Source organism: Chiloscyllium plagiosum, unplaced genomic scaffold (assembly GCF_037043375.1).
Source record: "Chiloscyllium plagiosum isolate Xiang-an unplaced genomic scaffold, Cpla_swu_hap1 HiC_scaffold_18, whole genome shotgun sequence".
In the NCBI taxonomy this organism is placed as follows: domain Eukaryota; kingdom Metazoa; phylum Chordata; class Chondrichthyes; order Orectolobiformes; family Hemiscylliidae; genus Chiloscyllium; species Chiloscyllium plagiosum.
In genome coordinates this window covers 31,904,514-31,918,047 of record NW_028270156.1, presented here as the reverse complement: position 1 = coordinate 31,918,047, position 13,534 = coordinate 31,904,514, and the positions used below count along the sequence as shown (strand labels likewise).

The following is a 13,534-nucleotide window of genomic DNA, read 5'->3' as shown; positions in this document are numbered from 1 at the left end:
CAAATTGGACCAGAGGGTCTGTTTCCGTGCTGTATGACTCTAAGCCTTGGGGCAAGCTGAAAGGTGAGGGCATTTTTCCTCTATGGACGTTAGTGGGAGGTAGTCATCTTCCTAACCCTAATCGCCCTTGCTCATGACTGGAATGGTGTCTAATGGCTGTTCTGCCCAGCGGCCACTTGAACTAATTAGTGGCCTGTTAACATTCATGTTGTGACTTTTGGCATTTCACTCTCCATCATGTGGGGAGAGCACCCAGGAGTATTTGGCAGCTTCAGTCAATGGAGAAGTTTAGGAATATGGGCTCCTGTTCGCATGTACTGTGGAGTGGTCACATCCACTTGTCTGTAATGGCTGCTGTTATTGGAAGGGTGTTGTCTGTCCTCACCAAACCCACCACTTTCCCCCTTACCAGGACCTACCAAACTGGCCGCAGTGCCTCCAGCTCTCATTTACCTGATTGAGAGAATACTGTCCATCCATTATGCCTTTTCCTTCAGGCACTATGTCAGAAAAATCACAATGTCACAACTGGCAATACCTCCAGCAAGGGAGTGAAGGATGCATGGCAGGCTGGGTTTAAGACGGTGGGGGTCTTGTTTTGTGGGGAGGACCACCTGTGATGAGCACGAGGGAACCCCCAGTGGAGACTCTGCCTGCTTGCCCAATTCTAGCTTGAACGGTAAAAGCTGCCAGACTACCTTATTGGCGTGACCAATGGGATTGACTTGAAGTGTTCGTCTATGATAGGTCCAAGCATGAGCTATCCAACATTCCTCACTGAGCCCTGTAAAGTGGGAGGCAGGTCAGTGTCAAGAAGGAATATGGGTATGGGGTGAGTGGGATGGGATTAAAGTCTATACCTGTGATCCAAATCCGTACTTTTGTTAAATACTGTACAACCTCGATTATCCGAAAATCAATTACCTGAATTTCGGATTATCCAAACAAGATCTCAAGGTCCTGTAAAAATGGCACTAAGCAACTCAGTTTCAGTTAAAAGGCATTGTAGCGTGCGTTGCCGGAAAACTGAGGCATGTTCGATAACCGGCACTCAAATTACTGCTTGATTATGATCAGATTAGTTATCCGAACAAAATACTCCCCACCCGTCTCATTCAGATAATTGAAGTTGTACTGTATATCCTAAAAAAAGTTGTAAGTACAAATGTTAATACCATGTACCACGAGTGAAGTACATTCTGCATGGTTGGACCCCTGCCTCCCTCTCATGTCCAGACCATGCCTAAGTAACCTAAATCCAAGCTAGGACCCAAATTCAAAGGTTTAACAAGATTGAATTTACAGTTTAAAATTTGTTGTTAGAGGAAACCAAGATTTATTTCGCACATGGCTTGAGAATTCTCTATTTGATATTTTCCGCAGAACTGCGGACGGCACGGTGGCACAGTGGTTAGCGCTGCTGCCTCTCAGCGCCAGAGACCCGGGTTCAATTCCCGCCTCAGGCGACTGACTGTGCAAACTCCGCACGTTCTCCCCGTGTCTGCGTGGGTTTCCTCTGGGTGCTCCGGTTTCCTCCCACAGTCCAAAGATGTGCAGGCCAGGTGAATCGGCCATGCTAAATTGTCCGTAGTGTAAGGTAAGGGGTAAATGTAGGGGTATGGGTGGTTTGCGCTTCGGCGGGTCGGTGTGGACTTGTTGGGCCGAAGGGCCTGTTTCCACACTGTAAAGTAATCTAAACTAGCCTTGATGGAGTGTGGTGCAGAATTAGCAGAACAATACTCGGCTTCTCATGTTTTATGTTTTGAAGAGGGATTAGTGGTTTGTAATTCCATGGAATATAGAAAATTAAAGGTTAATTTGATTGAAACTCCTTAGAATTTTTAAAAGAAATTGTTAGGCCAGGCATCAAAATGTTAGGCAAGGATTCATTTGTATTAAAAGATTTGATAGAGAAGGCATAGTGAAAGTGTTTCATAAAAATGGAATGAAGAATCATTGGCATAGATAGTCACTAATGAATCTAATAGGCAGTTCAAGCAAAAAGACTTTAACCAGAGAACCTTGCAAGCATGAACCTTGTACCACAGGGAGTTACAGGAAGGGGAAATAGAAGAGGTGCAAGAAGAATGGTGGCTAGCACTGCTGCCTCACTGCGCCAATAGCCTGGGTTTGATTCCAACCTCTGATGACTTTGCAAACTCCATACATTCTCCCCGTGTCTGCGTGGGTTTCCTCCGAGTGCTCCGGTTTCCTCCCACAGTCCAAAGATGTGCAGGCCAGGTGAATTGGCCATGTTAAATTATTCATAGTGTAAAGTGCAATAGTCAGGGTAAATATAGGGTGGGCGAATGGGTCTGGGTGGGTTGCTCTTCGGAGGGTCAGTGTGGGCTTGTTGGGCTGAATGGCCTGTTTCCATACTCTAGGTTATCTAATCTTATCAAGCAAGAAATCAGTGAATAAGCTATGGGTTTGGGAAAAGTGAGTTTCAGAGGTGGCTCATGTAGAATTAAAGTTGCAGCATGGGCCGTTTGGGTCAAAAGGCCTATTTCTGTGTTTTATATTCTTAATTCTGTGTAGAACAAGAAACCTTTCCTGCTGGTGGGTAAGTCAGTAAGACATGGGGGATGTGACCTTAAAGTCAGAACCAGCTCATCTACGAGAGAAGTTGAGAAGTAGTTCCTCAAACAAAAGGTGGCAGAAGTCTGGAACTCTTGCTTTCACTACATACACACATTGTCGTGGCTAAAGTGTGTATCTTGTAGATAGTCTGAAGATGTGCAGCTTAGGTGGATTGGCCATGCTAAATTGCCCATAGTATCTAGGGATGTGCAGGTTAAGTGGATTAGTCATAGGACATGTAGGGTAGGTCTGGGCAGGATGCTCTTCAGAGGGTTGGTGTGGACAGTATAGACCAAATGGCCTGCTTCCACACTGAGGGATTCTGATCCTTTCAGAGCCCTATATCTGCACCCTGCAGGTACTAATTGGTAATCTAGGGCCTGAGCTCTCCCATATCCTTTGCCCAACCTCCACACATCAGGTCTTTACCCATCTGATAGTCCAAGTGACATTTCTCACCTTTAATTATTTTGTGAATTTCTTTTCTGTAGTTGTCCACAGCAGTTAGGGGAGTCTGAATGGAGGCATTAACTATATGTAACATTGAAAAACTGATACTTGAAATTTTGATCAATTGGATTTGGTTTATAGGAGACTCAACCTTATCAAAAGTTGTTGCTTTAATAATTTCTTTCAACATTTCTTCTAGACTGAGTATGCAAGGTTTGAGAATGGACGCTTTGTGTACAGAATAAACCGTTCTCCCATGTGTGAATATATGATCAACTTTATTCACAAGCTTAAACACTTACCAGAAAAGTACATGATGAACAGTGTTTTGGAAAACTTCACTATTTTGTTGGTGAGTTTTTTTGAGCTAAGTTAAAACTCCAGAACACACTGATTAGTGAAGTTACCTTTATTGATATTGTACACTTGAGGAAGTCTTGTAGCCCTGGTCTTGAGTGGATACAATAGTGAATGCTTAATTTGACGTTCATTAATTCCGTGGTGGAGATCCTAGCCTCAGAATAAACCCTCTCGTAAAAACCTAGGTGGCTACTTCAGCCCAGTGAGAGATAAGCTATTTCCTTTAGTGATTGAATTCTGATTGAGGTGGAGCAATGGTTTTCAATCTTAAATTTGGAACTGGATTGATCTAGATTGGAAATACACTGCAGCTTTTCACATAACAAGTAGTGAAAAGCTGGAATACTCAAAAAAAGACTTGGCACTGGGGCAATTGGAATTTTCAAGACTAGAGATGGGCAATAAACACTGGCTCAGCAAGCAATGCTCCCATCTTGTGAATAAATAAGAGAAACGGCTGAGGCCAAAACTGCCAAAGGTGGAGCAGTGAAAATTTGGGATTGAGCTAAGGCCGGAATTGGATTAATTAATTATTTTCAAATCAATTGAGTGACTCAAAACTACTGGTAAAGGGTAGTGTCTAGGAAATGGACAGATTTGAACAGACGAATGAAAATCTTACATGGTTTTGGGAACCTGTCCTAACATTTCCTTTTGTGACTAGGGTCAAAATTTGTCTGAAAACACTCCTGTGATGCACCTTGTGGTGCTTTACATTAACATTCATACACAAATTGCTGTTCTGTTTTCTATAATGCAATAAAGATGCTAAGGTTTTGTTGTTTGTTTGTTGTAGGTTGTAACAAACAGGGATACACAGGAGACGCTTCTGTGCATGGCATGTGTTTTTGAGGTCTCAACCAGCGAGCATGGAGCACAGCATCACACCTATAGGCTTATGAAGGAGTAGTCCTCGGAAGTTTCATTCCCTTTCTGGAGAGAAAAGAAACACACGGCTGCAGCTCAATAGACTTAAAACCTCAATATATGTGGCAGTGCCTCAAATCAATTGATACACCAAGAACACATCTGAGTTTTGATGTGGGTAGCCTTTTTAATGTGTGTGAGTGTGAGCGTGTGTGTATATGTACATCAACAGCTGTGAATTATGGTACCTTGTGATAGCTTTTTATATTGAATTACATGTGCTTCAAAATACATTTTTTTAAAGAAAAATGCCTGTTTGTTGGATACTACATTACGAAAATTGGACTGTCATGTCTGAAAAAAAATTTCTTTTAGTAATTGTGGGAGTGTCGTCTAGTCAGTGCAGGATTTCCTGTGGCAGCAGAAAACACAAAAAAATAGAACATAATGATTGTAGACGCAATGCATTTAGCTGTCGGATGACTGTCTGCCTATGTAAAGATAATTTATTTAAAGAGGTTTTTTTTTCCAAAGATGGTATATTCACAGGTATATATTTATCAAGATGTGAATATGCAGGAGATAGCATCAGGATGAAGTTCGTGGCTTCAGGTCAACAGGTTTTGCAATGTTGTGAAAGAATGTCAGTCATTTAACAGTCACCAGATCTATTTGCTTTCAGGTTCCTTTTTTTAAAAATAAAAACAAAAACACGCGTAATCCTTACTTTTAAGATGTTATTTAAATTGGGGTACGTAACATACAACAATAACTAAATGGAAAATTCAATTAAAACTTATAGTAAAAACCCCCTATTAATCTTCAAGATGACGTTAGATGCTACATTTTTAGAACTGAAAGAGAGGGCAGACCCGCAACAGAAGTATATCAAGTATTCTTTGGTTGATTCGATCAGTTTCAGCCACTTGATGTGACAGAACTCTTCAGTAATGTCTTCAAAGAGTGCACAAATTGTTTTTCACTTTTTATTTGCAGCAAAAACATGTTATTTTCAGAGCCTTGTTAGGGGTAGCTTCCCAAACGTTTGTAAACATGGAACTGTTCAGGCACACAAAGTTTCTGAACATTCAAGCTGTTTGCTTTGAGAACATTTGTGTAAACATTAAAATCTGAGTTCTGTTATGTAAAAATAAAAAAAAGTTCACTTTTCACAGGAAAAAGCAAGAATTTGTCCACCTAGCCCTTTCCAACCCACAAATAAGTTTTGACTCAGTCCTGGTGATAGTTTGCAGGGGATTTATATTTGTATACAGATAGGCAGAGCATTCTTTTAGATCCTGGATCAGGATGAAATGGGGGCTTTCTAATACCAAAATAAAACAATGACCATATAAGTTTTGATGAGAATACTGTGAAGTGAAAAAAAAAACAGCACAGTGTGTTAGTACATTTCTATAATTCTATTTTGTAATAGTGTTTGGAAATTTACTTTGAAAAAAGAAAATGTATTTTTTCCATCTGGGAGAAGTGAATGTTTAGAAAAACCACAGGGAGTTAGTTCAGTGCTCAGAAATATGGTCCCAATGTGTGTTTGTAAGGTTGCTCGCTTTAAGAGACTTGCAAGTGAACCAGTGTGATTTGTGTTCTTGAGTTGACGATTGGTTTGGTGGTGTGTTTCTGTGGGCTAAAAGAAACAGCAAGAATTGAGCAGTATCACATCCAGGCGTACAAGGGGATTAATAATGCTTCTGTGTCCTGAGCACTTTGATTCCTTTCGAGGTGCGAAATACTCTTGTGGGCTGTCTCAGTTTTTCTTGTGTTTGAACTTTGGTACTTGCATGTCAGATGTGAATTTTCCACGTTAACTCGGCAGGTAAGGTAACGATCATGTAAACAAACCAGTTTAACGTGTAAGCTTTTGAATTTAATTTGGAACTTCTGTAATTTGAAATATTCGGCGGTGGCACAGTCACTAAATGCTCATTTTTAGGGACTTGAGGAGAAAATGCCATGGTTTTAAAGCATTTTGTCTTTACACAATTAAACTTGTATATGGAAAACACAATTGTGATCACGGTTCATTGTAAGAAATCGGTGAAATCCAAATAAGGTGTTATTGAGGCTGAGAGTTCTTTCCTACGCTGGAAGTTTCTAATACGTTATTAGTAACGTTTTTTTCTGATATAATTTTAATTCAGTGCTGCCAAAGCGTAGATTAATCAGTGCCTTAATAGCATACAATGGGAAATACAGACCACCTGTCGGTCTACATGTTTAAATTGGAGAATTTGTGCTTTGAGATCTGTTATGTGCTATGTCTTGTCACTTAGTAGTTTCCAGTGTACTGGTCTTGTGATTGGTGATCCAAACACATTTTAAAGGTATTTTGAAAGTTGTTATTTAAAGTGCATTACATTGTTACACCATCTATATGCCAGTGACGAGCAATCACTTTTAATTCAGTCAAACAAATATCTTATTTCAGAGTTTGGAATCCAACTAGCACAGAACAGATTGCAAGAGTAGCCAGCTGTTTAGTCACATGCCTTTACTAACTAATGACCAAATAATAATCTTCATACATTTCCTGCACTCCAGCACGTAAGTGCCTTTGTTTTCTGATATTCCAGCCTAGAAAAGACCTGTTCAGTCAAATGAAAAACAAATTGTGTGCAGACCAGAAACCAAATAAGAAATAAATAAGTGATCACCTTTAATGCCTTTTACTGAGCTGAGTATTGCAAGCAAATTGAAATGGAATAAATCTGATGTTGACATTTAGAAGTGTGTTCAGAGAAGTAAGATGGTTTCAAAGAGGTTAAATTGTACAGCGGAAGCAAAAAAAAACAAAATTATTGTAATTTATTTTTTTAGCGTATGTTGTAAAGTTTGAATCTTTATGGATTTTCACAGTTGTATGAGAAATCCTGAAAAGATTATTGGATAAAACTGTGCAGTACTGTATCAGCGTCAAGATTGCATAGATACAGTGCCTGTTGTGGAGGTAGGAAAATCTATGGATTGTAGATTAAATGATCCTGATTAAGTTATCCTTTTAAGAAATACACAGTGCTCACCTCCAACATGATATAACTACAGATTAAATATAATTTTATTTTACATAAAATTCTGTAGAATATACAGCACAAATGAAAACACTTGGCCACAACCAACCCATGTTGGTTTTCCTCCCGGACACGAGCTTCCTTCACCTTTCATCGTATCATCCAGTCAGCATATCCTGGTATTCCTTTCTCCTTCATGTACTTACCCAACGTGCCCAATACACCTGTCTATTCTCTTCAACCACTTCCTGTAGTAGTAAAGTCCACATTCTCTCACCACTCTCTGGGTGAACTATTTTGTCCCGAATTCACTGTTGAATTTATGAGTAATTCAATTCTAGAGCAGATTGGGTAATAAATATATCAGGGTCCTTCATAATTTTGAGCACCTCTATTGAATCTCACTATATCATTCTCCACTCTAAGGAGAGCAATCATAGCTTCTCCATTCTCTCGTAAGAATCTGAATTTCCTGAACTTTATACCATTTTTTTGGATCTCTTCTGACTGACCAATGGACTGTTTAATCCATGAACCATCAGTTCTAGGTTTACTTAGCAGTAGTTTGTGTTCTTCCCATGTGCTGTTGATCATGGGCCTTTGTCAATATTCATCTGCAGATCGCACCCATCACAGCAGTGACTTGAATCTTGATGGATGTGTGTTGACTTGGTTTTATGGTTGGAAGATGTATAATTATTAGTGTATGCATGGAGTCTGCAGTACAGTGGCAGGCCTTTTAGCCCAATAGATTGGTGCATGTGTTTATGCTTCACAGAAACCTCTTCACATTAATCGTCTTCTAAATCTATCAGCATGTTCTTCTATTCTTTTCTCTTTCATTTGTTTATCTAGCTCCTCCTGAATACCCCAACGCTATCCGCTTCAACTAACTCCATGTGGTAGTGGGTTCTTCATTCTTATCACTCCTGTAATACTGGACTTTTCACAAGTGGAAACATTGAACATCTATGTTGACCGTCATGAACTCCTCAAACATGTTAAAGACCTCCTATAGTATTGCCTCTGAGCTTTCCCTAATTCAATGGAAATTATTGTCCCTTATTGATTGAATAGGTGCAATTTCCTAGAGTACGTGAAGTGTACTCAGAAACGCTGGGAATTCTGATTCAGAGTATCCTATTTGACAATTTGTCAGATATTGTGAGTGCTTTCTATCTTTGAGCATAAAGAAAGAACAACTTTAATGCACTTACCCAGTGCTTTTCATGACCACTGAATGTCTCAAAGGGCTTTACAACCAAAAATGTAATAAAATATAGTGACTGTTATAATGCAGAAAGTGCAGCAGTCAACAAGCTCCCCACAAACAGCAATGTGTCCAAGGCCAGATAAGCTGTTTTAGAGATGCTGATTGAGTGATCTGTATTGGTCAGGGGTCTGGGGATAATTCCACTGCTGGAATTCAGAATTGAGCCAAGGAATACTTTTATATCCATCTGAGAAGGAGGGATGGGCTTCAGTTTTAACATTGTTCCAATAAGAAACAAATCAGGAGTGGTGGAATATTCTGCACAATTGTAACTTCAACAACAACCAAGTAGCTGCAGAACATACAGGGCTGATCAGCTATGGTCCCTGACACCCTGTTTACCACCTTAACCATTCATTCCACCATTGGCTTACAATGGCAACTCTGTATGGCATCTGCAAGTTGCACTGTAGCAACTTTTAAAAAAAAAAAATTCTTCCAACACCTTTGAAATCCTGATCTCTGAGAAATATACCTGGTATATGGGAACATGACCACCTGCAAGTTCCCCGCCGAGCTAATTTATCCTGACTTGGAACTATGTTGCCATTCTTTCACTGTCACAGGGTCAAACTCCTTATGGGTATTACCTACTCCGAAGGTCTGCAGCGGTTGGAGGTTTTCTCTCTCAAAGAGAGCAGTTCACTCTCTCAAAGGGAATTAAGGATGGAAAACAAATGCTAGCCTACTCACAATTCTCACACCCTGTGAGAAAAGAAGCCTTGGTAACAAGGCAGCACTCTCCTCTGCATGTACTTTGAGTATATAATTTTTGTGCTTATGTTGCTGGATGGGACTTGAATCTGGAACTTTGTGATTTAGTGGTGAGAATGCTTTGGGGAGAATCTATCATTTGATATCCTCATTGCATCTTCACTAGTGTCAACTCAAACCTGTCCTTAATGTTCCACTTCGGATGTATGTGCTGGAGATCTTGGTTTTGAAAAATATTCCTTTCCCATGCCAGAACTTCTCAGATCCTTGAATGCTACATAAAGAGACTTGGAACTTTCTGTTTCATATCCAAAAATCTTGTTGTTTCCAAGTTCTCATTCCCTTCAACGTGTTAATGTGCCATGCCTCTGAAAGTCTGGTCTCTGAATCACAGAGTTGTAGTGCCTGATAGGAAGCCATTCAGTCCGTGGCCACCTCTTTGAAAGAGCTTCCCTTGCTCATATTTCTCCAGTTCCCTTTAGAAGTTACTGAATGAACTTCCATTGGCCTTTTGGTGATCATATTCCAGATCATAACTCTGTGCTTCCATGAGAAGAACCGGTTTCTGAAACTTGATTATTCATCAAATATTGCATGCTCTGTCCGACAGCTTCTTATCATTTGGGTGTCTGAGTACAAGGTGGAACATCCTGCATGGACCTCTCTTGTACCTCAACTGTTTTGAGTTGAGTCTTTTGGATTGGACATGGGAGGACAAAAAAACAGAGAAAACCTCAAAAGCAACTGCTGTCTCCCAGCACCATACAGAACCCCCCTCACTCCCGCCCTGACCCATCGCTGATATGGAATAAACCACAGTAAGCGATTGGGAGCTTTTGCAGCCCTTTCCAGTGTAGAAGGGAAGCACTATGAGGAGTGTGCATAGATGCAGGCCCCTAATGTACAAAGTTATCTTCCCAACATGTTTCATATTACACACTACAGTACTTACTGTGGTTATGACAATGACTTTAGAACAGCTGTCCAACAGAATATAAATGATGGCAGTACAAGAAAAACAGCTGAAAATTAAGAACCTGTTCTTTGGATAAATTTTGATTACCTTTAAAGCCTCATTGCTGTTTCCTTCTCATGAACCAGAACAATGTTTTATTTAATCACTAGCTATATGCATTTTGGAGGTCTGCAGTCCTTTTTCTATGTCTGGAATGACATTTGTGTTTCAGATCTATTGAGTGAGGCTTTTCAAATTAGAAGTATATCTGTTCACAGGAATTTTAACTAGTGGCACACAGACATGAAGACACATACTCTCAGACATATTTGTGCATGTTGACACAAAGATGCTTGCACACGTGCGCAACTCAAGTAGTTGAGATCTCGATGATTGAAGAATGCAAAACAAGCCTTATTTGTGCACATACCCTGTTAGTCACTATGCTATTTTGACAAGGTAGCACATTGTGAGGGAGCGGGGAAGGTGATGAATGATTACTTTAGTTCTTTAAATGCTAATGGAATGTAGAATTGGCTATTTTCGTATGAAGGCATTAGGAAATGGTTTATGTGAGTTTCGCTAACCTTTGTGACCCAGTGCAATCAAAATGCATGGTAGATGGTCATTAGAACTATGTATCTTGTTTTGTGGTCAAGTATTCTGCAAATTTATTTGCAGATTTCAGCTCAACTGTTAATTTCCAGAGCAGCCCCGTTACCTCCTTATTGGCAAGTGGTTTCATTGCAGCCTGTGTGCAGTTGTGGCCTGTGACATGATCAAGTGAAGATTAGCCAGGGAGAAAAAAAATGTGCCTGAGTTAAGACAATAAAAGGAGTTCAGTATCCTTTAAACCTAAGTAGCCTTTCACTTTTTTCCTATCAACAAGTTCCTTCTGAAAACAGTTGTTTCTTGCCATGTGTGTCTGCTCACATTTATAAAGTAACTCATTGAATTTAACGTTTGCTTATTTTTGTGTGTTGTATGTATTGTGTATGAAATGGTATTGTGGCTTTAACTGATGTTTTGAACTATGGTCAGTGGTTACTTTTAATAACACATACAGCTGGTAAATTTGATAAAATTCTTTTTTGATGTCTGCGCCACCCAAAAATGAATTAGTATTAAAACGTCACACATCCCTTGAATTCCAAGGTGAAACTCGTGTCTTCACTGATTAATTTCAGTACAAGGAACTCTGCTATATTTGATCATCATACTGTGGTTCGTTTTTTAATATAAAGTACTTTAGTGCTAAACATGGATAGGTATGTTTGTCCTTTTAATTTACGTCAAGCACTTGCCTTACCCTGTATTTTGCCCTCCTGCAAATATGTCCCAATGATCTTTGCAGCTGCTTACAAGGACACTAACTTACCAGCTATCAAAGAAGGAGATTATGTCAAACTTGCGAGCTGTACTGTATGTTTGTATTGCTGTTAATGTGCAGGTACTGGTACCTTTTTTTGGTTATAACCATTTAAAATGTTGGCTTCAATGTAAACTCATCATTACTATGGATAGTTATATGAAATTTATAGGGTTTGTGTGCAGAGAATTTTTTAAAGGTGCTTTGTATAAAGGATGTATCTTAGCTTTCTTGGTACAGATGTGTGATAACCTAAATATCCATGACAGTTAAGTGCAATTATTTGATCATCACTGAAACACAAGTTGTGTGCCCTTTACAGCAAATGTTTGACACATTTTAATGAACACATTTTAATGCCTTCCTAATAAAAGTGGTAGACATTTTGTAGCTTTCTAGAAACTTTGTATTTGTATTCATACAGTATAAATCAACAATAAAAAGGAAAATAAGTTATCACTTTTCTTCTTACTGTCGAGAAGTACTCCAGCCTTTTTTTCTTTGTCTTTGTTTGATTCGTATCTGAATGTGGATTGGGTACACCTATATATCTCTAACAGCAGCAACGTGCATTTATGTAGCACCTTTCAAAGTAATAAGATATCCTAAGGCACTTCACAAGAGCATTTTAGGCCAACTTAGTAAGGAAAGTAGGTGTAAAGTAACATTTTAATGAGAAGAGAGGAACATAGAAATTTAGAGAGAGAATTCCAGAGCTTACAGTGGAGATGATTGAAGGTACAATAGCCATTGCTAAAGCACCAGAAATTCAGGAGGTGGTAAAGTACAGAATGGAACAAGACTAAAATCTAAGAAACTTGTAGGGTTGTAGGCTGTTTCACAAATGCAAAGGATTTTGTTACTATCATTGTTGTTGGTATGTGTTTTCGATTTAAACACAACTTCAAAAGTATTTCATTGACTCTGAATCATTTTTGGCATCCTGTGCATAAAAAGCACAATGTAAATACAAGTCCATTTTTTCCACCAGAGGTGGCTGCAAAGATGGTGCTGAGACCGTGAAGGGATTTTAAAATGATGAGGATTTTAAAATTGAGGCATTGCTGGATGGAAGTTAGCACAGGTCATAGAGTCATAGAGGTATACAGCGCAGAAACAGACCCTTTGGTCCCACTTGTCCATGCCGACCAGATATCCCAACCTAATCTAGTCCCATTTGCCAACACTTGGCACATGTCCCTCTAAATCCTTCCAATTCATATAACCATCCAGATGCCTTTTAAATGTATCTGTACTAGCCTCCATTGCTTCCTCTGGCAGCTCATTCCATACATTCACTATCCTGTGAAAAAGTTACCCCTTAGATCCATTTTAAATTTTTCTTCTCTCAACCTAAACCTATACCCTCTAGTTCTGGACTCCCCCACCCCAAGGAAAATGCCATGCTTATTTATCCTATCCATGGCCCTTCTGATTTTATAAACCTCAAAGGTCACCACTCAGCCTCCAATGTTCCAGGGAAAACGGCCTCAGCCTCTCCATGTCGCTCAACTCTTCCAACCGGGGCAACATCCTTGTAAACCTTTCTGAACCCTTTCAAGTTTCACAACATCCTTCAGATAGGAAGGAGACCAGGTTGCATGCAATATTCCAACAGTGGCCCAGTCTATGTCCTGTACAGCCGCAACATGTCCTCTCAACTCCTGTACTCAATACTCTGACCAAAAAAAGGAAAGCATTCCAAATGCCTCCTTCGCTATCCTATCTACCTGCAACTCTACTTCCAAGGAGTTATGAACCTGCACTCCAAGCCCTCTTTGTTCAGCAACACTCCCCAGGACCTTACCATTAAATGCATAAGTCCTGCTCTGATTTGCCTTTCCAAAATGCAGCACCTCACATTTATCTAAATTAAACTCCATCTGCCATTCCTCCGCCCATTGGCCCATCTGATCATGATCCTATTGTACTCTGAGGTA

The 13,534-nt window shown here is 39.7% G+C and overlaps 1 protein-coding gene across 5 annotated transcripts in view; it reads left to right on the top strand.

Annotated features, from left to right (window-relative positions):
• The window catches only part of LOC122557727 (transcriptional enhancer factor TEF-1), a 234,556-nt gene extending 222,500 nt beyond the window's left edge, over nt 1-12,056 (top strand). For all 5 annotated transcript variants that reach the window (XM_043705651.2, XM_087996407.1, XM_087996408.1 and 2 more), the window contains 2 exons: nt 3,230-3,382; nt 4,187-12,056. In XM_043705651.2, the coding sequence (XP_043561586.1) occupies nt 3,230-3,382; nt 4,187-4,300 (267 nt within the window). In that variant the 3' untranslated portion in view covers nt 4,301-12,056. The remainder of the gene's footprint in view (nt 1-3,229; nt 3,383-4,186) is intronic.
• The last annotated feature ends 1,478 nt before the right edge of the window (nt 12,057-13,534 follow it).